This window comes from Hermetia illucens, chromosome 3 (assembly GCF_905115235.1).
Source record: "Hermetia illucens chromosome 3, iHerIll2.2.curated.20191125, whole genome shotgun sequence".
Lineage (NCBI taxonomy): Eukaryota > Metazoa > Arthropoda > Insecta > Diptera > Stratiomyidae > Hermetia > Hermetia illucens.
In genome coordinates this window covers 4,092,168-4,116,322 of record NC_051851.1, presented here as the reverse complement: position 1 = coordinate 4,116,322, position 24,155 = coordinate 4,092,168, and the positions used below count along the sequence as shown (strand labels likewise).

The 24,155-nt window shown below is 42.3% G+C and overlaps 1 protein-coding gene across 1 annotated transcript in view; it reads left to right on the top strand.

Moving 5' to 3' along the window:
* The window catches only part of LOC119651465 (elongation of very long chain fatty acids protein 7), a 29,567-nt gene extending 5,782 nt beyond the window's left edge, over positions 1-23,785 (top strand). Inside the window, exons 2-6 of the mRNA XM_038055072.1 lie at positions 21,835-21,997; positions 22,095-22,285; positions 22,460-22,540; positions 22,615-22,914; positions 23,000-23,785. Coding sequence (XP_037911000.1) covers positions 21,937-21,997; positions 22,095-22,285; positions 22,460-22,540; positions 22,615-22,914; positions 23,000-23,248 — 882 coding nt within the window. The 5' untranslated portion in view covers positions 21,835-21,936 and the 3' untranslated portion in view covers positions 23,249-23,785. The remainder of the gene's footprint in view (positions 1-21,834; positions 21,998-22,094; positions 22,286-22,459; positions 22,541-22,614; positions 22,915-22,999) is intronic.
* Positions 23,786-24,155: the final 370 nt, after the last annotated feature.

The following is a 24,155-nucleotide window of genomic DNA, read 5'->3' as shown; positions in this document are numbered from 1 at the left end:
TCCCAATTGTAAACAGTTGCAAACAGAGGGCTAAATGTGGCATAAACTTTGTCCAACTTAGCTTTAATTTCTTTCGGTGCAAGCTTCACCTTTTTTTTCCATTTTTCGCAATAAGCAAAAGTTTTTTCATTCAATTGACAATCAAAACGAAACTATGTGGCCGATATTGTTGGGAGTTTGACAGCTGTTTGACAAGAAATGACATTTACCCATTTCTGACGACAAGAGTGCCATCTTTTGAATTTTGTAAAGACGTATTAATGTCCCTAACATCATGACTTGAGCCCAGATATTCGTTCTAAAATAGTTAAAGCTTGCAGTTTGTAAATGTAATGAATCAAGTAAATACATATCTGTCTGTTCTGCGGGTTGTTGGGTAGTTGGAAATATCTCAAAAGCTAGAGCTCCTACCAAAAACTCAGTAGGACTTAAAAATTGAGGCATCATAAAAAATATAGTATCAAAGGTCGATTTTCCACCCATAGAGGCTCATCTCATCGGAAAGGATTCTCCGAATAACCGCCCAAATCAAATATTAATTGACTGGGTCATCTTCCATTTCAAATATTTCCAAGTGTTTCGCTACTAGAAATAACCATCCATCGTGGAATTTGAAATTAAACCGGCTTTCATATAGATGAACGAAATCCGTTGATACTGATATTTTTTTTTTATTTTATTTTTATATTTAAGGAAGTTGAATAAACAAGAAATTATTTGTTGGAATTTTGAATCCAAATTAAAGTTGATAGCAATGTAAAAAGCAAGAAACTAGAAGGTGACCGCTTCAAGTACGAAATATTTTGGGGTTTTTTTTGTGTATTTGAGAGCACGAGACGGTTCCATTTGTACGTCTGTATGTATTCAGCACACACACTCCAACATGATACCGACATTTTATGTTTTTTCGGATATTGGATTTCCTGTTCAAAAATAGATAAATTCCAATTTGAGCTTTTCTATTATTCACCGAATGCGTATTTCGGCAACCACTTGTTGCCCTCTTCAGCGGAATAAGCCCAGAAATGTCCTTAATCTAAATATGTACCAAATTACACCTTAATTTACATATCCCTATCTATGGTATCAATGAATATAGATACTCCTGATGCTCTTTTCAAATGAAAAAACTCTCGTAGGGGTCCAATTTGTTCTGTTCGACCCCTTTGAGCACCGTTACCCTTTCCATTTTATAATCATGTTCCACAATGTACCTTGCGATTGTAGAATTGATATGTGTTTTTCTGACTCGTTTTACTGGCTCAACTTCCTTCAAATGTTCCTTGACTCGAGTGCTGACTAGCCCTTTGGGCAATCTCCGGAAGATATCCTGTAATTGCCGCTTTTTTCCTTCTGCTTCTTCGATTCTTTTTCGTTAGCCAATAGCCATTTGAGCGTGTGAATCCTGCTCGATCCTAACGCCTTCTATGCCATCAATCGCAAGGCTGGGAATATTTCCGTTGAGTATGTTATGTTAGCTCATTATGTATCCTTTTTTGATTCCTTTTCCGTTGCAAACTCTTTATTGAGGTACCACTTGTTGATTTGGTCAAGTATGTCTTGTTTATCCCCCTCTTTCACGATTGCCAGGACGTCATCCACCATCCACGTAGCGCAACCAAGCTCTAGGTTTCATCAGTTGTCCTTCCATTTTCTTTTCTAGCCCCTCCAAAGTGCTATCATGTTGTTTGCTTCCATTCCTTTCTGTAATTTTTTGGTTGACACCTAATTTTCGGAAAGGCCGGGTTAGGGATTCTAAGCTGTGTCACGCTCGGTACAATCGACTATCGTTCCTTCAAGAGTAGAAATTCTTTAATCGAATCCGGCAATGGATTGGCTCTTAATTCGAAGTATCTTCCAAATTTTAGTTTAGTCTGCAAACCTGGAAGCCCTCGGTCAGGCTAAGAAAATCAACTCTAGGGACGATAGAGGACCATTTGCTGGAAAAGCCTTCAGTAGTGCTACGTGGTGTCACGTTTTCGTTGTATTTCAACACAGGTTCAGGGTGTCTCAGTATCTCATGATGGAATCAAGGATTCAAAACCAAAGAGAATCAATCTACGACACTACTGACGATCACAGAATATTATTGGCCATGTCTCAAATCATCTTGGGATCTAACCACTTAAGCTTCAACTGTAAGACTCTAAATGGGGAATCTGTCTAAAATAGGAATGCTCATCAATCGCGTCATCCTTCGCGATGATATCCCAATAGAAATACCACTCCAAATCACAGGAAACGTAGTCTCAACGCAGGGAGAGACGTAAAATGGAGAAAAGAACGGTCTGGAATAGAAGGATGAGTCGAGCCACTGACCCACCGCCTCACAATGCTGACATCCGAAAAAGATTGGAAGCAGTACCTTCCATTCTCAGGATGCGAATTAATACCGAAAAGGTTTGAAACTCCTCACACAGGCTGAATTTAAGGTCCTGGCCAAATAGACATTAAAATGACAATGAGTCAATCGAGTACTCAGGAGAGCTCCTGAATTACCACAATACACAGCAAGATGTTTCGAAGCAGACTCTGGGTTGAAAGAAGTTGATTGGCTGACCCCACCATTATCTAACATAGCTCTTGTGCACATGATCCAGAAGATTTAACCGAACATTACAGAATGGATCATCCCAGATAGTGGCGTATGTAAATAGTATAAATATCCTGTCAAGGTTGACAGTGAATCCCAAAGAAGCACTGATAACACTTCATGAGCCAACGGAAGAACTCAGGCTAAAATAAACAAGGATAGGGATGTGATGTAAACCAAAGGACTAATTAGATCATCACATTGAGAGACAACAACTTGCAGCAGGTGGACACATTCATATTCTTAGGTATGACAATTACAAAGCTAATGGAAGGATGAGGGAACCAGACCGATTATCATTGCTATCAAAGCGTATTACCTAGTGCTGCCAATGTTAAGTAATTGAAAAGTAAACTACACAATAGAGCTAATAGTCAACAAGAAATTGACTCGCCCAAATCTTTGCCACGGAGATAGGATCTGGACGATAGGTCAGGCCAAAAAGCAGACCATCAGTGCCTTCGAACGACAAGTCCTCAGTCAAATTTTACACCCAGTGAACAAAGATGGCTGATGGCTAACCAGATACAGTAGGTAGTTGTAGCTTTTATGCGTATGGCCAGAACCTGGAAGCTCCAAAGGGCAAGTCTCTTTGTTTTTTTTTTTAATGAATGGAGGTGAAAATCTTAAAAAGACGCTGCTGCGCCAGATCCTCATCCACTAAATCCACTCCCACTTCTCCTCCCATATCCCCGCGGGATCACGTGAAATATTACTTTGCGAACAGGGCTCTATTCCACAACTAAATCAAGCGTCAGTTACTGCTGTGCTTATCAAACTCTAGTTTGCTGTCGACTTCAGCATCTCCTTCACGAAATTATGGGGTCCGATAACTGCGTTGAGGGCATTGTTTAACATTCCTTTTTCATTCGCAAATCTAGGACAATGGAACATAACATGCTCCGGGTCCTCGGGAGTAACGATGCATTCGGAACAGTCTGAGAATTCATCAAATCCGGAGCGATGAGAGTGCTTCATGTAAGCATCGTTAGGTGGTAATTTAATTCTTCATGCTTGCGCTCGACGCATCTCTCAATACACAGGATCAGTGTATGGGTCCAGTGCCCTTTTTCGGAATTATCCCACTGTAGCTGCCATCTCCTGTACAGCTCATAACTAGTGGCGTTTCGGAAGCTCCCAGTCACTTCGACCAGATTCCCCATACTTCTCTGGTAGGGACAGTGTGCCTCATTGGATAGAAGATCCAAGGGAATCATCTCCGCGATGACTCACACTGCCTCACTTGATACTGTCCTATGCGCACTGCACACCCTCAGCGCAATTGGCCGGTATGGCGAGCTTACTTTTCCTGGTGCACTGTCTTATCCAGGACAGTAGCCGCGTATAGCAGGGTGGGTTTCACTACCCCTGTGCAAAGGAGCGGGTGACTAGATTTTGGCCCTCCAATATTTTTCATCATCTTTGCTAAAGATAAGCTAGCCTTGGCTGCCTTTTTATGCGCATAATTCAGGTGCCCCTTGAAGTTCAACTTACCATCGATCATTACCCCAGGTATCTAATGATCGATTTTGAAACGACCCCGTGATTGCCCACTCGAATTTTGACAGTGTTGTCTTATCTTCCGCCAGGTCCAATGTCACCATTTGGAACCATGCTTTGATGGCCTGAATGGCCCACTTGCATACAGTTCCACGTCCTGGTGGTGTTTCGCCACTGCCAGGTGGTCTGCAAAACCGAATAATGTTGCCTCCTTTTGCACGCGAAGGCCGGGCACTCCGTCATACATTATGTTCCACAGCAGAGGCCCCAGTACGGAATACTTGCTGCCACAACATATTCTTTCGGCCCCCCGTCTGTCTCGTACCAAACAAGTTTCTCCGAGAGGTAACTATTGATTATCCGAGCTAAGTAACAAGGGACATTTACGCGGCATGAAGAGGGAGCGCCAGGTGGTTTTAGGGACTTCGGTAGAAGAACCAACCTTTGCTTCTTCTGCTGTGCGAGAAACACTCCTTCCACCATGCAGGATTCAAATATACTTATGAACGATGCGGGCCTGATTACGGAATCCCGTCCAATCCCGGAGCCTTATTGTTCCGGGGATTGAGGAGACATCCTGTTAAACCATTGGATGAGGCCCACTTTTTTCTGGTTGTGGGAAAAGCATTGCGATTATTTTCTACAAGAGTTGCAGGCACATCACTTGGGGTGATTTTTGTTCACGAATCTTGTTTATTATAACCTTGTAAGCAGCGCCCCACTGGTTCATATTTGCTTCAAGGCACCAATGGTTGTAGCGATTCCGCTTACTTTCCCGGATAGCCTTCTTAAGGCTACTTCGAAGATCGCGGTATTCCTTCTCCAACTACCGATGTTCTGACTCCCCTCTGGTCCTTTAGTAAAGCCTTCTTGCTCGCAGACACGATGCTCTCAACAGCGAGATTTCTTGGTTCCACCAGTAGTTTGGTTTCCTACTGCGACCGTTGACATAACTGGCTCACTTTTTCCGGCGCCGGCAAGCCTTGTAGAGACACATATCAGGGATAATCCTAGGCATCTACTTAAAGGCCAGGTAAGCCCTCTACATGGTTTAGATATCGAAGAAATTCCTAGAAGTCTACTCAAAGGTTAAGTAGAAGGCGGACGACTGCCTGGAAAACCAGGAAACAGATTGAAGGGCTTCATTCACAACGTGAGTTACACACTGTTCAGTTATCAAAATTGAAGGACTCGGTTGGACCGAAAAGAGTAGAGGTGGAGGCTTCGGGGAAGCAAAATAAGAGAATAAAACGGCCCCCTTTTTTCCGGATTAACTTCCTGGACGAATTTTGATGGTGAATGAGGAAGACTTGACAGCAATGAGAGAATATGAAGATCAAATCAATCAAGGCTCAATATTGACACGAAACAATAGATACGGAATACTTCCGTGTTGACATAAATTAAATGTAATGAAGTAACACTTTTTGAAATTCGATTCTAGGTGTACATATTCCATAAAGGGTATACACAATTTTCAGGAATTTTTCATTAAAATATTCAAACAATTTTTCCATAAATTTCCATAATTTTTTGATATTTTCGGTGATAAATTCAGGGTTCGGTGTATTTTTTGTTGACCTCCATTTATATTTGTTTTAGAAGTAAAGCAAAAAATCATAATCGAATCATGGGTAATAGACTATGATAGGCGATTCAAGAGTAAATTGTTCATATTGATTCAAAAATCAACTAGAAAAACCAACCATAATTCGCTATTTGTTGATTGCTTAAATCCTAAGTCGATTCAATTCTGAAAATCAAATATAAATAAAATTGAGCTAAAGATATCGAATCAATTCGACTCTATTTTGCACTTTTCTCTTCATGCATTCGAAAGATACAAAAATTCGGTGGAAATATCTGTCAATAACAATCTTTTTTACTGTCACCTGACCTTAACATTATAACTCGGAAATAGATGTAAAAACTGACGATAAAATCATCGAAGAAATTTCATTAAATTCAACACAATTTTTTCGATGTAAAGAAAAATTTATCAGTTTGAAAACGCTAAATTTCAAGGTTGATTAAATGATCTTCAAAACTTGTTTGATATAAAAATTAAATATGAAAAAGCCAAAATTGAGGGTGACTAACAGATTTGAAAGAAAAATCATTGAGATAGATATTTATATCATGCATGAAAAAGATGAGAGTCATTTACCTAATAGGTGAGATAATACAACTGAAACTGGGTACCATGGAGACGAAAAAACAGGAAAACTAGCCAATGTCCGGAAAGAGGCCTTTTGACTGTGATGATACTCCGTTGATAATGTATGCAGAAAGGGATTCATGAGTCCAATAAGACATAACGTGACAGAATGTTCTTTATTAAGCGATTGATACCGGTTACATCATCTAACATAACTGGTGACTTGTTCATAATAGTCGCATTTCAAGGACTCCTAGGGTGAACCAGTTTCCTTTGATATCGGCATACTTGTTCTACCTGACTAGGGTATGTAGGCTCTCGATTTTTTTTATTATGTTGATTGGGGGTTTTCCAATCTTTTCCAATCACCCGGATGTCGCAGGCAATTTTAAATTAGTGTATTTCCTCAAGATACGACATGTGAATGTTTGGTCGCCCTGGTCTCTGACATCGTCCTCGATGTCATCTCGGGATCTCAGAGAGATAGCAGAAATTCTTAGCCACGAAATTACAATTCCATCTCCATGGCTTCATGACATCAGCGGCTAAGCTAGTATTATGTGGTTCCTCATGCCCTCCTCCTACTTTTTTCACTAAGTAACGCTGTTTCCTTAATGTTCTCATCACTGAACATGGCCTCAAGTAAGCCATGTGTACTCTCAGTCCAGGCCTTAGTTTGATCGCTACTAGGTCTCCTTTTGTTTTCATCCTGAACCTTTGGCACCGCCCCTTTGGTTTTTACCCGTAGTTGCGACCGATTTTCAGTGAATGTGGTATGACGACTCCTCCTTCAATCAGGCTCCTCAACTAGAACTCATCCTTCAACCTCATTTTTGTCGAAATAAGCCACTCGAACGACATGGTTCAGATGCCTCATGCTGTTGTTCCATGTTTTCTGGAACTTCTACCCATTTTTTTACCAATCTGTCAGATTGATCCAGTTATGGTAGTCCAAATTTTTTTTTCTGCTTCGCTACTTTCTCTGGTGCAACTGAGATAATTTTTCTTGGGTTTCAGATAAGTTCTGATTGTCTCCTTAGACAACCCACTCCATTGTAATAAAACTGGTGACGTTTAGCTATACAAATTTCGTGAGAGTATAAACCATAATGTAATGATTGAGCAGGTTTATCGTCAAATTTTTAAACTCGGTTCAAATCCTGGCCTGACATGGCTGTTTGGGTTCGTCTTTGTGGTGCCTCATTGTTGTTGGTTCTCGCACTGAGGGTAGCATTGAAAAATCTTCAGCAATCGAAGTGGGTCTTAGCTAATCTACCGAACCATCAAAGGGCTTCAAAGTAAATATGTTAATTCCACAGCACAACAGATTGTAGAGAATGTATCTTCACCTGGAAGATGTTGCATGTTTTCCTGTGTTTGGACCTGAGTTCAAGCGACCTAACCTTGGCCAAGCTAGAGAAGGCGGGGGCAGCGGACGTCCATATCTCCTCGGCTGACATGGATCATGACTAATCAGTTCCACCAGAAGAACTATAACATTTGTTATAGGCTGCGGCGCCAATGCAACACATATGCTTTGAAGCAGCTCGGAAATCAACGAAGAAGGTGGGTTGCTTTTATTATCAACGCAAATCGATCCATGTGTAACAGAGGCAGTAAACCAATCCTCCATTTCCCCAACTCGAAGAACTGTAACAGTTGGGACGGGATTTTTGATATTATGACACTGAGCGACAATGGGATTTTAGGGTGCAAGGCTGTAGATTGTCTGACCAGAGGTCCTAGTCAGATCATAATTGGATGCTTTTCAGTCTAGATCTCACAGTAGATATCTCCAATCCTTGCAGAGACCCCGAAAGGCTCAATAAGAGCAAGTTTGGTAAAAGTGTCAAAAACCAACTCTCCAGTGTACGAATTGGTATGATTTGTAAGACAGATGAACTGGAGTCAAAAGTCGGGGCTCTGGAGAGCATTCAAAACCTGCTTCAAAGTTTCATGCCTTGCCAAATACGGCAAGAAGACATTGCCACCGTAGTGGAATGAAGATTTATCAAACCTCAGGGAGCGGAGCAGGGGGGTATTTAAGTCTGTTCCAGGACAAATATCGATAGACACACAAGGACTGCCGCCTGAAGAGATACCAGTCGGCAATAAAGACTGCGAAGAGGCGATTTTGGTTAGACTATTGTTAAAACATTAGGTAATCTGCGGGATTCAGTAAGATTTTGGCCAAGAACATCGCATCCGCCTATTCTGTCTTAAAAAGTTAGAAGGCAGCAGGACGGAAATTTCTGATGATACCCTGGAGTTTCTGATTAAGATGCACTTCTCCACGAGTGAGAAGGGCCGTGAGTCAGAGCCTGGAGGGTATGCAGCCCCAGTTGTGTGAGACTATAAAATCGGAAAATATCGAGGATAAAATGAACTGTAAGCTGTTTCGCCACGTACAAAACTGCGGGCTTAGAAGATATAATACCGGTCATACTACACAAACAGTAAAAAAATGGTTATACCGTGGCTGTTGACCTTTACCTTTGGTATAGACCACACTTTTGGAGATGCGCGTCGTTTTTATACCCAAAAAGGAAAAGCACAACGACGGGTTCGCGAAAAACTTTCGACTAATCAATCTCACCTTCTTCGTATTGGAGATGCCCCAAACATCTATTGAAGACAATTATGAAGAAGATGTTCCAAGTCTCATCACAAGTCCACAGAAACCGCTCTTGACCAGGTAATTAGCGCGGTTGAACGGTCGCTACAGTACAAGCACTATACGTTAGATAGAGAGGGAGTATTTAACAGCAGTAGCAGGGGATCAAAGAAGTGCTAACCAGAATGGAGTTGGAGGGGTATTTTATGTATCGAATAATATCCATGGATGGATAATGCAGTCTGATTTGGGAGACAGCCAATTAAATAGAGCTGGTGGCAGGCGCTGAGCAAAAAGTACAATAGAAGGCAGCTTACTTCAACTCAACAATCTCGTATGGAGCTGTTATCGAAGCTCTGTAATCCTGCTTGGCAGATGTTCTCAACGCGGTTCCTATATCTCCTCTTTCTGGACCTCCCCATTAAATACGCTGTTGCGGTCAGTTTTGTACGACTACGCGAGTCCAAATTTTGGACAGCAAAAACTGTAAACTGTATCAAGTATAACAGAAATAAAATTAAAGCATAGTCTCGTTGAAAAACAACTGGGGTGTCACCTTGCAATTCAAAAAGGGGTCGAAAAAACGTGCTCTTTTGATTACTTCTAATTGCATCCTGTCTCCCCAGCGTACTCTCAACACAGTAAGTTCTGAACTTCTTTTGAACTACTTCTATAGTTCGTCTATGTAACTTCTAGACCATCTCGCTCAGTGGTTCGAATTTTTCTGGTAAGTCCACTTCCTGAATACACACCGTCTCAATGTATCTACGTGACTAAAGGACGAAGCTTGTTCCACGGTACACTGGTACTCCTCCAGCATCAATAAATTCAGAATAGATCACTCCAATATGGAATTCCTTTATCTCTGCAAGGATTTCCAGTTCATAGCTCCTTAGCCAATGGTGATATCTTTCGGCTGGTATAGTACACTAGACGGAATTTCTCAACATCGAAGTCGGTGATCGTCAATGTAGCTCCCAACCTTCCTTAATATGCGTTTCTGGGTAGGACAGTATCTACTGATGGCCCTTATCATCTTAACACTCCATTTTGTATTAGCATCGCCACCAACTACGTTAATATTGTTTCTTGCAGGATACCAAGGTGAAATTTGGTCTAGCGATTACTGAGTACTGTTGAATTAATTTCTGAAAATACGCCATTAGTGCCAAGAAGCTTTGGATTTGTTTCACCGATTTGGGTGCCAGACTCGAATCGTTTCTTTCACTGATAGTATCCTTTCTCCCTCAACAATGTAACGCCAGTGCTCTATCCGCCTTACCAAGGGGTTCTATTTCTTCCTCTTATATAGGCGCTCGCCTGCCATGAATTCTGAACATCTTGTCAATAAGTTTTCTGTTGAAACATGGAAGAACCCATCCTTCAAATGCAACGTGTTTTAATTTGTCCAACAGGTGCTCCATCAGAAACTGCAGGCCAAGATCCTTTGATATCTTCTGATCGAGCATCCACTTCTCGATGCATAATCTCCACTGTTTGTCTTTTTGCAAAGACCACTTAATTGGCATATCCGAACCTAGTGATTTCCTTCTCAATCCATTTCAGTTTTTCGTTATTCTCACAAAAGGTTTCCTCCCTTAATACAATTTTCATTTTGACCTCATAGAATTGCCAATGAACCCAGCCAAGAACTTGCATCCCCTAGGCAAAACAACCCAACAATCCCCACTCCTATCTGAAACCGCTTCCCAGCTCCTATTCATCCCATCTTTTTAATGCACTCAATCCACAACAAAACGTCCTCACTTATCCCCTTAATCAACCAGATCACCGAGAGAAGTCACCACATATCGATTTTGCCACACCGAACATTGTCATGGCAACGACCCTAATGTTTAAAAACAAGAAATCAGTAGGTCCTGACAAAATTGCGTCCATAGTCAAAAAAATGTACTTCAAGCATTCCTTTCCTCAATTATCACCAACTGCCTCCTCAACGCCTGCTTCCCCACCGATTGGAAGAGTGCTCGTATAACTCCCAAGCCCCGCCCCCCTCCCCAACAATGAAAACCCATTTAATCCCAATGGCTCAAGGCCTACCTTACCCCTTTCTTCTTCCACCAAGGTCTTAGAGCATTGTGACTCCATTGCACATTTTGCAACTTCCAGTTCACTAGCTGACCAAATTACTCGGTGGAGTACGCGATTTTCGTCCGTGAAATAGTTGTTCTACGCCGTCTCAACAGGGACACTCCAACCACAGCTAATGACAATACGGATTTGCTTTTAGGCTTCTCAAATCCTCACCTTGCACTCGGACCCGCTAATCTTTAGTTTCCTAGTTGGACGAATGGATGAACCCAAATTTCATTAAAACCCTACAATGCGAAGCTGACCTAGTTCTTTTCGCGTCCATCAAAAACATTTCCCTTGGCGAATCTCCCCTGAATTCCTATTTGGATTAGCTTTCCTTATATTTTGACAGTTGGGAATTATTTCCAATCGCGCTCGCATGACAATGATGCCAAAAATAAGAAGACACATTGCGTCCTTTCGCTCAAAATCCATGATGAGCCTATTCGCTGTGCCAATGAAGTCACCCATAGGGGGGGGATGACAATAATGTCGTTTTCGCCACAGTAGGAAACCAAACTGGTAGTGGAACCAGGAAATGTCACGGTTGAGATCAGCGGGTCTGCCAAAGGACAAGAGGAAGCTAGAACATCGGCAAATACAGATAGAACTTTTCCCACAACAGGAAGAAAATGGACGTCAGCCAACGGTTCAATAGGAAGTCTTCTCGATACAAATACACGATATGCCAGATTAGGAACTACGACGGATCTGTGGGCGGATTGGGAACGGACGAGATTCCGAACGAAGCCTTGAAGTTGACTGCTAGAATCAGGCCCGTATAGTTAGCAAGGGCATTTGGAAGAGACATATGTTGATTCCGCTACCGAAGCCCCAAAATCTACCTAGCGTACTCTCTTCATATCACCCCGTCTGCCTTTGAGACACTATGGGGCAGTTGTTGGAGAGGGTGACATACAACAGACTGCTTTCGTTCGTCTAGCCAGCGGGTGGTCTGTTGAAGCAACAATAGCAACGGTCGTAGATCTGATTTGAGAGGCATTGACCGGTTGGTAATCATGAGGTCGTTTCGAAATCATTCATTAAATACCTGGGGGTAGTGATCGAAGCCCAGTTGGGATTCAAAGGGTACGTGGACTATATGCGAGGAAATGCAGCAAAGGCTAGTTGACCTCCAACAAGGATGATGCGTAATTATGGAGGGCCAAAATTTGGTCGCCGACTGCTTATTGAAGAGGTGATGAAATCCACCCTACAATATGCGCCTTCTGTCTAAACGAGAGCATTGGGCAATACGGTGAACTAGGGAAGGGTGATTTCAGTTCATACAGGACAATATCCGGTGAAATAGTGCGTATCATCGCGAATATAATTCTCGTGGATCTTCTAGCAAATGCGACAAACTGTCTCTACCGATGTGACTGCGGACTTTGGAAAAGCTTCTAGGAGGGAGATGTAGAGGAGATGGCATCAAGGGTGGATAATCCCGGAAAAGGTTATGATTAATAACACGACATTCAGCCTTTATTCCACCTATTTTAGGGCAGGGATCAATACATTTCATATTGACGCAGGTCCTCGATTTGCTACAATCGCTGTTAATGACACACTCTGGACGACATTCAACATAAGGATCAACAATATTCGGGATAATATTTACATGAGGCTGCACCATTACGTTCTTCGCACAGGACATTAATTCCACATGGATTAGATTGACAGGGAAGCGAGGGTGGCTCAAATACTGAAAGAAAATGTGAGGCAAGGATTCGTTATGTGTGCGTTCTTACTAGGTATCAGGGCTAAATGGTGGTAGTTGTAATGAAACTAAGCTATTTAGATGGTCAAACGACCATCTTGCGTGGCCGAAGATGATCTAGAGTAAGGAGCTATCCCAAAACTTTAAAGAAATTGACCGTGCCCACAAATACTGAAGCTCTATTAAAGCGCTCGGTTGAGACACTCCTGCAAGCCTCTGTGCTAGCCAGGCTCGGGAATGTGGAAGGGGGGGAGGGCCTTTGAGCCCTTCGATCCCTCTCGTGTCATTTTTACCAAATCAACGTCTCTATACCGGATCTAAAATAACCAAATGGACAAGGGAGCTTGCGACGGCCTAACGAGATAAACCAGAACGCGAGCTAAACCTGGAAAATAAAAAAATCGTTCGACCACGCGCCGTAAGTCGCCGAACCTGAGTGCCGCGATTGAGGAGGAGGGGGGGGAGAGACCACCATGGATGACAGCTTCAATCATTCTTTCCTTTGCCCCAGATTTTCAATGAGGTTCCCTTCTTTCCTCGATATCCTCAGGCCAGTATTTGGAGGATGTCTCTATTTTGCATTAGTTTTGCGGGTTTAAGAAGGACTTACGGCTTCACGCGCATGGTTGGTCACAACTTCGTTTTGTGGTGTCGTATATAAAATCACTAGATTCTCATCAACATTGTCCCCGGCTAGACTCCACCTAACACTTGCCTTCACATTTCTAGTTTTAGGTTTCATGCCTTTTCCCTAGGAAGCAAGTATTCCTAAACCTCAATTCTCTCAAAGGTGGTAAACCTTGTAAAGTAGAGTTTCCTGCCCTATTCTTGTAGAATACCACAAGAGCTAGTCGTTTGTTATGCTTGTTTTTGAGACTTAATGTCTCGTAGGTGACTTCCTTTCAGAAGTCCCTGGATCTACAGGCCTTTGTGGCTATATGGGTATTGGCATCCAAGCTTCTGAGGAATGTCTTTCCCCACTTTTCTGTGAAACGGCTATCTTTTCGTTTTCGATTTTGAAAAATTAACTATTCTTGTTTTCTGACTCCAAACGAAGAAGATCGATCGGCGGAAGTTTTTGTACACACAGATGAAACAAATTTGGTGTTTTGACCATCCGAGTGTTTTGCGGGAGTTGACATGAGTCCACCAGAAGAGATCTTGTGGGTTGGGTTGATCTTTTCACATGGGATGCTAGGTCGGCGGACACATATGTCCCTTCACGGGTTGAAGGATTGGTTCAAGGCCATTTTTCTGCCCTTCGAGACTCGCACACGAACACGCACTCAGTGCATCACGCAGGTCACCATCAGCCTGTTTCAACTCGTGCAGTGCATCTTGAGGACAGAGGTGATAATGGAGTTTCCGCATTTCCGGGCAGACTTAGTCGGGTCACTTAGCCAATTTCTTTAAGGTTTTGGGATAGCTCTTCCCTCTAAGTCGTGTTCAGCCACGCAGGATGGTCGTTTAATTGTTAAAATAGCTTAGTTTCATTTCATAGGATTGAAGGTCGTATATTTTCGCATAAGAAATACTTTGGTTTCCATAGGATAGGGTCATCCATAAGGAAGATCCTGGACAGGTTCAGTGTCCAGTATGGTGTGGTCATGGTCCTCTCACTACTCCTCTTTGTCCTTGTTATGGACACCGTCACACGGGATATCCAACGTCCAGCGCCCTACACACTGCTTTATGCAGATGATGTTTTTCTAGCATCTGATAGCAAAAATGATCTCGAGCAACTTGTTCAAAAATGGAATGATCGCCTCATGCAACACGGACTCAGATTGAATTTAAACAAAACTGAATTTTTGACGACCGATCCCCATGAAACAGGCACAATTATTATCAGCGGCAGTGATCTGCCCAGAACTGAGCGATTTAAATACCTCGGGTCAATGCTATCAGCCAATGGAGAACTGCGTTATGAAATTGCTTCACGCATTAACGCAACCTGGATGAAGTGGTGTTCCACAACTGGTGTCCTTTGTGATTGACGTATCAACGAACGTCTCAAATCTAAAATTTACCGCAATGTCGTCCGTCCAGTCGCTCCCTATGGTTCTGAGTGTTGGCCGACCATAAAAGACAATGAACGGTGTCTTGCGGTAATGGAGACGAAGTTGCTACGTTGGACTAGTGGCGTGACACGTTTAGATCACATCCGAAATGAGGATATCCGCGATCGTTATGGGGTTGCACCGATCGTGGAAAAGTTGCGAGAGAGGCGCTTTCGATGGCATGGTCACGCAATTTGTGCAAACGAAAATTCACTTGCAAAGATTGGTCTGAACATCGAAGTCGATGGTAAACGACCAAAAGGCAGACCTAAGCAACGGTGGCTTGATACGCTGGATGGGGATTTGTGAGCCTCGAGATTGCACCCAGATCAGGCATTCGATAGAGCCAAATGGCGAAGCCGATCACGACGAGCCGACCCCGCTTGTGAACGGGACAAAGGCTGAAGAAAAAGAAGAAGATAATGGGCCTTTGGCACCGTCCCTTTGGCTTCTTCGCGTGATAACAACCGCTTTTCAGTGAATGCTGCCTGGCTACTCCTCCTTCAACCAGCCTCGTCAACTGCAACTCATCTTTCAACCTCATTTTTATTCCAATAAGCGACTCGAACGGCATGGTTCAGATACTCATGTTGTTGTTCCATGTTTTCTGGAACTTCTACACGTTTTGGTCCCAGGATGATAGTCCGGCGATTTCTGTGGTTAACAGCACGATTCCTTGCTGTTTGTAGCTCTCCGCGTCTGAGATAATTTTTCTTGGGTTACAGAAAAGCTCTGATTGTCTCCTTAGGCGATTTACCACCTCCTTCGTTATAGTAAACCTAGTGAGGTATAGCAATACAAATTTCGTGCAGTCATCATCAGCTAGTTGATCTCATTGTACCGGGTAATGGGTGTTTGTGTTCGTCTTTGTGTTGTTTCGCTGCTGTAGGCTTTCCACATAGACAATTTTAAAAAATTTATGAAACTAAAACAAAGCCTTATTGAACGTACACTTGAATTTCACTACGTGTTGTTTCATAGTGACAACCACGATCAGATCACCTGTGAAACCGATTATCGTGGCCTCCTTTAGTACGGGAAGGACCAGAGCCCCGTTTTGTATTATGCTCCAGAGGAGAATACCCTGCATTGGGCCCTGTGTTACTCCTAATATGACCGTGTACTGCTTCGGTCCCTCATCCGTACTGTACCAAACTATCCTTTCCAGGAGGAAACTTTCAAGGAGCTTAGTGAAATAAGTAGGATCCCCCCCCCCCCCGTCGAAGTCTGATCTTCCTCTGGCTGGCATATCCTTCTCGCTTGAAACATGCAGCCCGCAACTGCGCGATTTCTTCGTTGCACCAATAATTTGACCGTTTTTTCGCGAGGACTTGGCGCCTCGGTATAGTAGCGTTGTATGCTCTCATTATGTGTGTTATTATTTGTGCTACATTTTCTTAAGCCGCACCAATAGCATCTCAATGAATGCATGCCCTTTAAACTCCTCCTCGGAGCAGCTCTGATTTCCAGCTCAGCAGGAACGCAAATTGTCGCATGGCCCATATTCGAGTTGGAAGAAAATTGCCTGCTGGTCGCTATGACCATTGTGCTCACTGACAAACCAGATTACTCTCCTGGCCAATGAAGTATTCACATATGTCGGATTGACTATTGAGCCCGACCCTTCCCTACGAAAAGTGGATACACCTCCGATATTTGCTAGTACCAAGTCTAGCTCCGCGAAAGCCTCTACCGAAAGACGTCTCCTGGTATTAGTAGTTCGATTTGCCCAATCTACAGTCAGTTATATCTGTAGCACAGGCACTACTTTTATTGTTGCGATAAGGCTCGCTGATTATGGCCGCTTCGACCCCTTCTCAGAGATGATTTGTCAAAGTAGGTCTTACGCTGCCTCGCAATGGTTGTAGTTGATTTGTATCAACCTCATTTCTTCATTATATCCAAGCATCTCCTGAATCCTGGGCATCAGCAAACCATACTAGCCCACATCAATCAATCTGGCGCATTCATCCATAGAAAACTATGGATGTTTGAGGGAGACTACTACTCTTGCTATCCATCCATTAGATAACACCACGCCATAACGACTAGCTGGATATCCCATACTGCAAGCAGGATTGAACAAAACCTACTTCATCTGCTCACTTTTGAAAAGTCTATACCCCTGAGCTGCTTTGAGTACTTCTAGTTGGATGCTGTCTAGCACGACGAACAATTTCTTCCCTTCATTCTCACGATATGGTATGTTCTAAGAAGATATTCTCCTGTCTGTCTCCAGGTTCCTTTAAACTACGTCAATGAGTCGTCCAGCTCTTGGGTGGTAGGGTTTTCTTGTTCGAATTCGTTCGAAAGATTTGCTGTCTTGGTTGCACAGCAGTTGGATTGTTTTGTGACATAGCATGCTCCGGGTCCTTTGGTGTGCAACCACATTCAAGACAAAAAGGGGAATCATCCAACCTGAATTGGTGCTGATACTTCCTGTAACCACCATGCCCTGACATGAATGACGTCACCCCTCAAATCGGGGAATCAAAGTGTGATTCCAGCGACCCCCCTGCAAGTCATCCCACCGTTGCTGCCACTTTCCAGGGACTCTCACCTTTCGCAATTCTGTATCCTTTTCAGGTGGATTCCTTTTCTTGTACAGATAACGTGCTTCGCTGTCTGACTGCCTATCTGTCTGCCCGCCTGTCTATGTATCTGTCAGACACATTTTTCTCAGAAAGGGCTACACCGATTGACACGAAATTTGGAGAGAACTGTGAAGACTCATATATGCAGTAAGTTATATCTTTCTTTAAAGATTTTAGAAAGGGGGGGGGGAGGTCTTTATACATGCAAAAGAGCAGTCTAAAATTTTTTTTTCACTGAATATAGTCATATTGGATATCAAATGAAAGGTCTCGATTAGTACTTTTCGAAGCCGGTCTTAGTTTTCTTGGAAAGGCGGGGAGTGCGGAGTGTGGAAAGTGATGGTTTCTCAGAATCGAACCTATCCAACTGAAAAATCTGAAAAAATCGTGAAACCACCTCTATACGGTGCGTAGGCCTCAAAATACTTTCCGTATCAATATCTACTCAGATTAAGTTAATAATTGTATATTACTATTTTTTTCTGGGAAATTGACTAGCTTCTGGATTCCCAACTTGTTTTCTTTTAAGCTGTTTATTATTTCGAACTCCATCCAAGAGGAGTATCCTTAATATCTCTTGTTCCGTGGGTTCGTACCGGATCTTAAATCTAAAGAAAAAACGGCTTGACCACGCGCGTGAAGCCGTAAGTCTCCGGACCCGAGTGCCGCGATTGAGGCTGGAAACGGACGGATCACAGCCTCAATCATTGTTTCCACTGCCTCAGATTTTCAATGAGGCGCGGCCCCTTAGATTTCCTCCCTTCCTCGACATCCTCAGGCCAGTATTTGGAGGATGTCTCTATTGTGCATGAGTTACGGCTTCACGTTCGTGATTGGTCACAACTTCGTTTTGTGGTGTCGGATAAAGAATCAAGATTCTCAACATTGTTCCCGGCTAGGCTCTACCTATACTTGCCTTCACATTTCTAGTTTCAGGTTTCATGCCTTTTCCCCCGGAAGCAAGTGTTCCTAAGTCTTAATTTTCCTTTCCCATCTTGTAAAGTAGCGTTCCCTGCCCTATCCTTTGAGAATACCACAAGAGCTAGTCATTTGTTGTGTCTATTTTTGAGACTTAATGTCTTGTAGGTCATTAGTCTCTGGATCTACAGGCCTTTGTAGCTATGTACTGAAAGATATTGCCGTCCGAACTTCTGAGAAGTGTCCTTCCCTACCTTTATGTGAAAGGGCCATCTCTTCGTTTCAGAATTTGAAAAACTAAATATTCTTTCTTCTTTGTAGGGATGAAGTGACGGGAGAGATAAATCCTTGATGGGATACGGAGGCAGTCGGCTACATGCTATGCCGTTCCGCCCTCAACGATTCATCCTTTCTTTGTTGTTTGACTCCAAACGAAGAAGATCGAATTCTCGTGATTCCTTTTGTTTGTTTTTATTGTCTAATTTTCTGCGATAGGGAGCAACTCGATAGTTATTTCTGCATTAACAAGCACCATGGGTGGAAGTTTGTCTGCACACAGGTGAAACAAATTTGGTGTTTTGGCCATCCGAGAGTTTTACGGGAGTTGACATGAGTCCACCAGGAGAGATCCTGTGGGTTGGATTGATCCTTTCACGCGGGATGCTAGGGCGGTGGACGCATATGTCCCTTCACGGGTTGAAGGATTGGTTTGAGGGCAATTTTCTGCTCTTCGAGACTCGGACACGAATACGCACTCATGCATCACGCAGCTCAACGTCAGCCTGCTTCAACTCGTGCAGTGCATCTTGAGGACAGACGTGATGATGGAGCTTCAGTATTTCCGGGCAGATTTAGCCGGGTCACTTAGCCAATTTCTTTAAGGTTTCGGGGTAGCTCTTCCCTCTAAGTCGTGTTCAGCCACGCAGGATGGTCGTTTAATTGTTAAAATAGCTTAGTTTCAATTCATAGGATTGAAGGTCGTATATTTTCGCATAAGAAATACTTTGGTTTCCATAGGATAGGGTCATCCATAAGGAAGATCCTGGAGAGGTTCAGTGGCCAGTATGACGTGGTCATGGTCCTCTCACCACTTCTCTTTGTCCTTGTTATGGACACCGTCACACGGGATATCCAACGTCCAGCGCTCTACACACTGCTTTATGCAGATGATGTTTTCCTAGCATCTGATAGCAAAAATGTTCTCCAGCAACTTGTTCAAAAATGGAATGATTGCCTCATGCAACACGGTCTCAGATTGAATTTAAACAAAACTGAATTTTTGACGACCGATCCCCATGAAACAGGCACAATCATTGTCAGCGGCAGTGATCTGCCCAGAACTGAGCGATTTAAATACCTCGGGTCAATGCTATCAGCCAATGGAGAACTGCGTTATGAAATTGCTTCACGCATTAACGCAACCTGGATGAAGTGGCGTTCCGCAACTGGTGTCCTTTGTGATCGACGTATCAACGAACGTCTCAAATCTAAAATTTACCGCAATGTCGTCCGTCCAGTCGCTCCCTATGGTTCTGAGTGTTGGCGACCATAAAAGACAATGAACGGCGCCTTGCGGTAATGGAGACGAAGATGCTATGTTGGACTAGTGGCGTCACACGTTTAGATCACATCCGAAATGAGGATGTCCGCGATCGTTATGGGGTTGCACCGATGGTGGAAAAGTTGCGAGAGAGGCGCTTTCGATGGTATGGCCACGCAATTTGTGCAAACGAGAATTCACTTGCCAAGATTGATCTGAACATCGAAGTCGATGGTAAACGACCAAAAGGCAGACCTAAGCAACGGTAGCTTGATACGCTGGATGGGGATCTGAAAGCCTCGGGATTGCACCCAGATCAGGCATTCGATAGAGCCAAATGGCGAAGCCGACCTCGCTTGTGAACGGGACAAAGGCTGAAGAAAAAGAAGAAGATGGTCCTCTAATGAGAGCTTCATGGGGGTTGTGGTTACTTTGAAGCGAACAAGAGATTTTCGGGCCTCAAACGAGGTGTTGCGTTTCAACATGGTAGTTCGGTAGAGATTTAGGTGGGCCCAGCATCCACCAGTATGAATACTGAGCCATGCACTCATTATAGACTGGCACCATTGTGTTTGTCTCAACGGGGATCTGATTGTGGCCAGTTCAACAAATGGACGACATTCGGATAACAAAAAGGATATTCGAAGGGAGGGCAGAGGATCGAAGGCCGGTAGGAAAACCCCAAAAGCGCTAGGCAGATTCTGCTGGTGAAAACAACCCATCACTGGTCAGATTCCAAAATTGGAGAACGTGATTGACGGATCAAAATGTTTTGGGGGAGAGAGATCCTGAAGGCCAAGACCCGAATTAAGAACGGTTTATAACCATCGGTCATTGAAAGCCTCATGAAGAAAAAAGCCAAACATCAAGAAGTGCAGGTGCTGATGAAAGGGCTGAATATCGACATGGTGCCATCGAGAAGAATCCATCAAATTAAAATCAGGCATGCTAGTCTGATCTCAAAGATCGGAAATTCAAACACGAGTCCAGCAGAATTCCAAAAAAGCTATTTCACGGCTATGCCATTCATAGACAAGTGACAACCAGATTTGCTACCGGGGGCCGAGAAAACCGGAAAATGGTTTACCACTCCAAGCAATGTTCTTCCTCCTCCCAATACTATTAGTACTATCAAATGTTGCGAAAAGATTCACATATCTTATTTGAAAGTGAAAACGTGCGGATATTATACCCATACACACGCATCCGGCCCATTCTCGTGGGACTGAAAAAACTTTGGGCTGCTGTGACTTACGTGCTCGTGTATACGCCTAAGATTCATAGAAGGTGTTGTACTGCATATTGTGCTGAAGTTAAATGAAGAAAGTCCACAGCATAATTCAAATGAGTGACCAACAACAAAAAAAAGACAAAATTGTTAAGAGACAAACCCAAGAAGATACCAGAAAATGTAGATGATCTTCGGGAAGAGAAAAAGCCCATGTTGCAGTTTTGCCGGTTGCATGACCGCGAATCAAGCCAAGAAAAAGCTATTTTATAATTCGTACCTACGAACCACTGACTACTCGAAAATGGGGACAAATTCATTAAAATTTATACATTTTTAATCGAAAGAAAAGTAATTTACAACATTCCATTGGGCGCTCGATATTTGAACTTTGTAAGAATGGAACGTCATGCAGGGTCTCGAATTCCGATACCCTTCGAACATTTCACAATTGAAATGTAGGAAATATAATTCCGCTGTTACCTAATTACCTGGTGTAATCGCTTTAATTAGAAACGGCGACTGAAGACACAGAACATTGTAAGAAATTGGTTCATTCACACTAAAAACAATGTTTCCTTTCTGGAATTTAGAGAGGCTTCCGTTTGAAAATGTCTCCATTGTTTGCTATGCGCATTGAAGGTAACACGTGATTGTAGCTTTCCCGCTAATTATTTTTCGTATTCGTCTAGCTCTAAGGTAACAGTGGACGATTTGCATAAATCACCCTTTCCTGTCTTTATGAATATTAATTCACTGAACACATTGAAATCTATAAATTTTGACTCAAATTCAAACATTTTGTTTATTTTCAGGGAAAGCGTCGTTTTCGTTGTAATTGTGCAGATAAGACATTAAAAAAAAAAGATTCGACAATACATAACTATCTGGAATTGATATCAACCCCACCCAAAAAAATGGAATTCGAAGCCAATAAAACTTCTGGATACTGGGACTATCTTTTTGTTGACTTAGCAGGTGAGAGTCGACGCACGGTAAAAATGGGATTAAAGCAAGCCAGGAACCTTCTCAAATAACATTTGTATCTAAAAAAACTATTCAATGAATCTTTCAGATCCTCGAACAAATGATTGGCTTCTGATTAAGTCACCACTTCCGGCTGCCGGTATCCTCATTGCGTGGTTGTACTTCGTAACGTCATGGGGTCCTAAATTTATGGCCAATCGAAAACCATTCCAACTGGAGAAAACATTAATTGTTTATAATTTCTTCCAAGTTGCGCTTAGTATTTATATTTTCTATGAGGTAAAATTTGAGTTAGATACATATCTGTCGTCATTATTGAAAGTTTTGGAAGATATTTGGCGAAGAAATACTCAAAATTTTAAATTTATACCATATAATATCTTATATCTTTTTCTTTCTAGCAATAGTTGTATATTTAGATATTTAATTTAATAATAATTAATATTTAAACAGGGTCTCGATGCAGCCTGGTTGAATTATTACAGCTGGAGATGTCAGCCAGTTGATACTTCAAACACTCCCCAAGCTATTCGAGTGAGATAAAAATCATCATAAAAACTATTCACTTTAAAACAAACAAAAAAATATAAATTTCAATAAATTTTCAGGAAGCGCGTACTGTTCATATCTACTTCCTTGCGAAAATCACGGAACTGTTGGACACTGTGTTCTTCGTTTTGCGCAAGAAAGATCGCCAAATTACCTTCTTGCACTTATACCATCACACCGTCATGCCAATGATTTCTTGGGGAACAACCAAGTACTATCCAGGAGGACACGGAACCCTAATTGGTTTAATCAACTCCTTCGTTCATATTGTTATGTACTCGTACTACCTGTTGTCAGCTATGGGACCACAAATCCAAAAATACTTGTGGTGGAAAAAATACATCACCCAAATGCAAATGGTGAGTATCAGCCCCCTCCCCCTCCCCTTAAAACCGGAAACAAATAGATATTCTCGATAACTAAAATTGTCACTCCTATTTTCAGATCCAATTCTGCATTGCCTTCCTTCACTCTGCTCAACTTTTGTACACCGACTGCGGATATCCAAGATGGTCTGTTTGCTTCACTCTGCCAAATGCTATCTTCTTCTACATGTTATTCGATGATTTTGCCAAGAAAAACTATACAAAACCCGCCGATAAGAAAGCCACCATCAAGTCATGTTCTTCAGAATCAAACAACAATACAGTCAGCAGCAACAATAACGACAGCACGACGAAAAAGGACCTGTAATAGGATAACAAATTGATAGTTCAATAAGTTTAGTTGTTTTTTAAAAAAAATCTTTTGAAAGTTCTGGAAAAAGATAAAATACTCAATTGTCCATACGGGTCTTCCAATCTTCCAATCTAGTACTCAGTTATACAAATCTTTTTGATATTTTCTGAACTTTCTTCCTTCGGTAGATGGACGGACGGACGGAAAAAAACAACCCTTAAATCCTTGAAAAGTGTTCGTGTACATAAAGATAGTTTTTAATGAAGCAAATAGACTGTAAGGTGTTTTCCTGGGAAAACACATTAAACATTATTCATAATGTTAAATTCTGAATGCGATAATGTTAGTTTGTTAGAGTGTAGAGAAGAATGTATTTGTTTAGATTAGGACACCCTTAATTCATAGAGTCTTATAGTATTGTAAAGTTTTAAAATAGGGATCTGTCGACAGGTTTTTAAGATTGAAAACAATCGTGAACGGGGGAAAAACTAGTGAATCAATTATATTGTTAAGTTGATGATTTTTATGAAAATAAAAAGAAACAATTTTTATATTAAACTATTATTTATTTTAATTAAATTGAACAATACACGATTGAAAGATATCAAAGACCAAACAAACTACAAACTTCACCTATGAAGACTATTCTAATTGGCCCCGTCCTCTTCCCATCAAAAATATGGTTCTAGCCACTTGAAAGATAAGATAAGGTTCGCACCAAACTTTTGTAATGACTAATGGGTGGCCAAACGAGACGATTAAGAGAGGAGAGCTACCCCAAACCCCTAAAGAGCTGACGAAGTTGGCTGTGAAGGTCCACTCTCAAATATTGAAGCTCTAACGAAATGTTCCCTTGACACATGCTTGCATGCCTCTACGCTAGCCAGTTTCGAGAGCATAGGGAGAATGGTTATTTGAACAC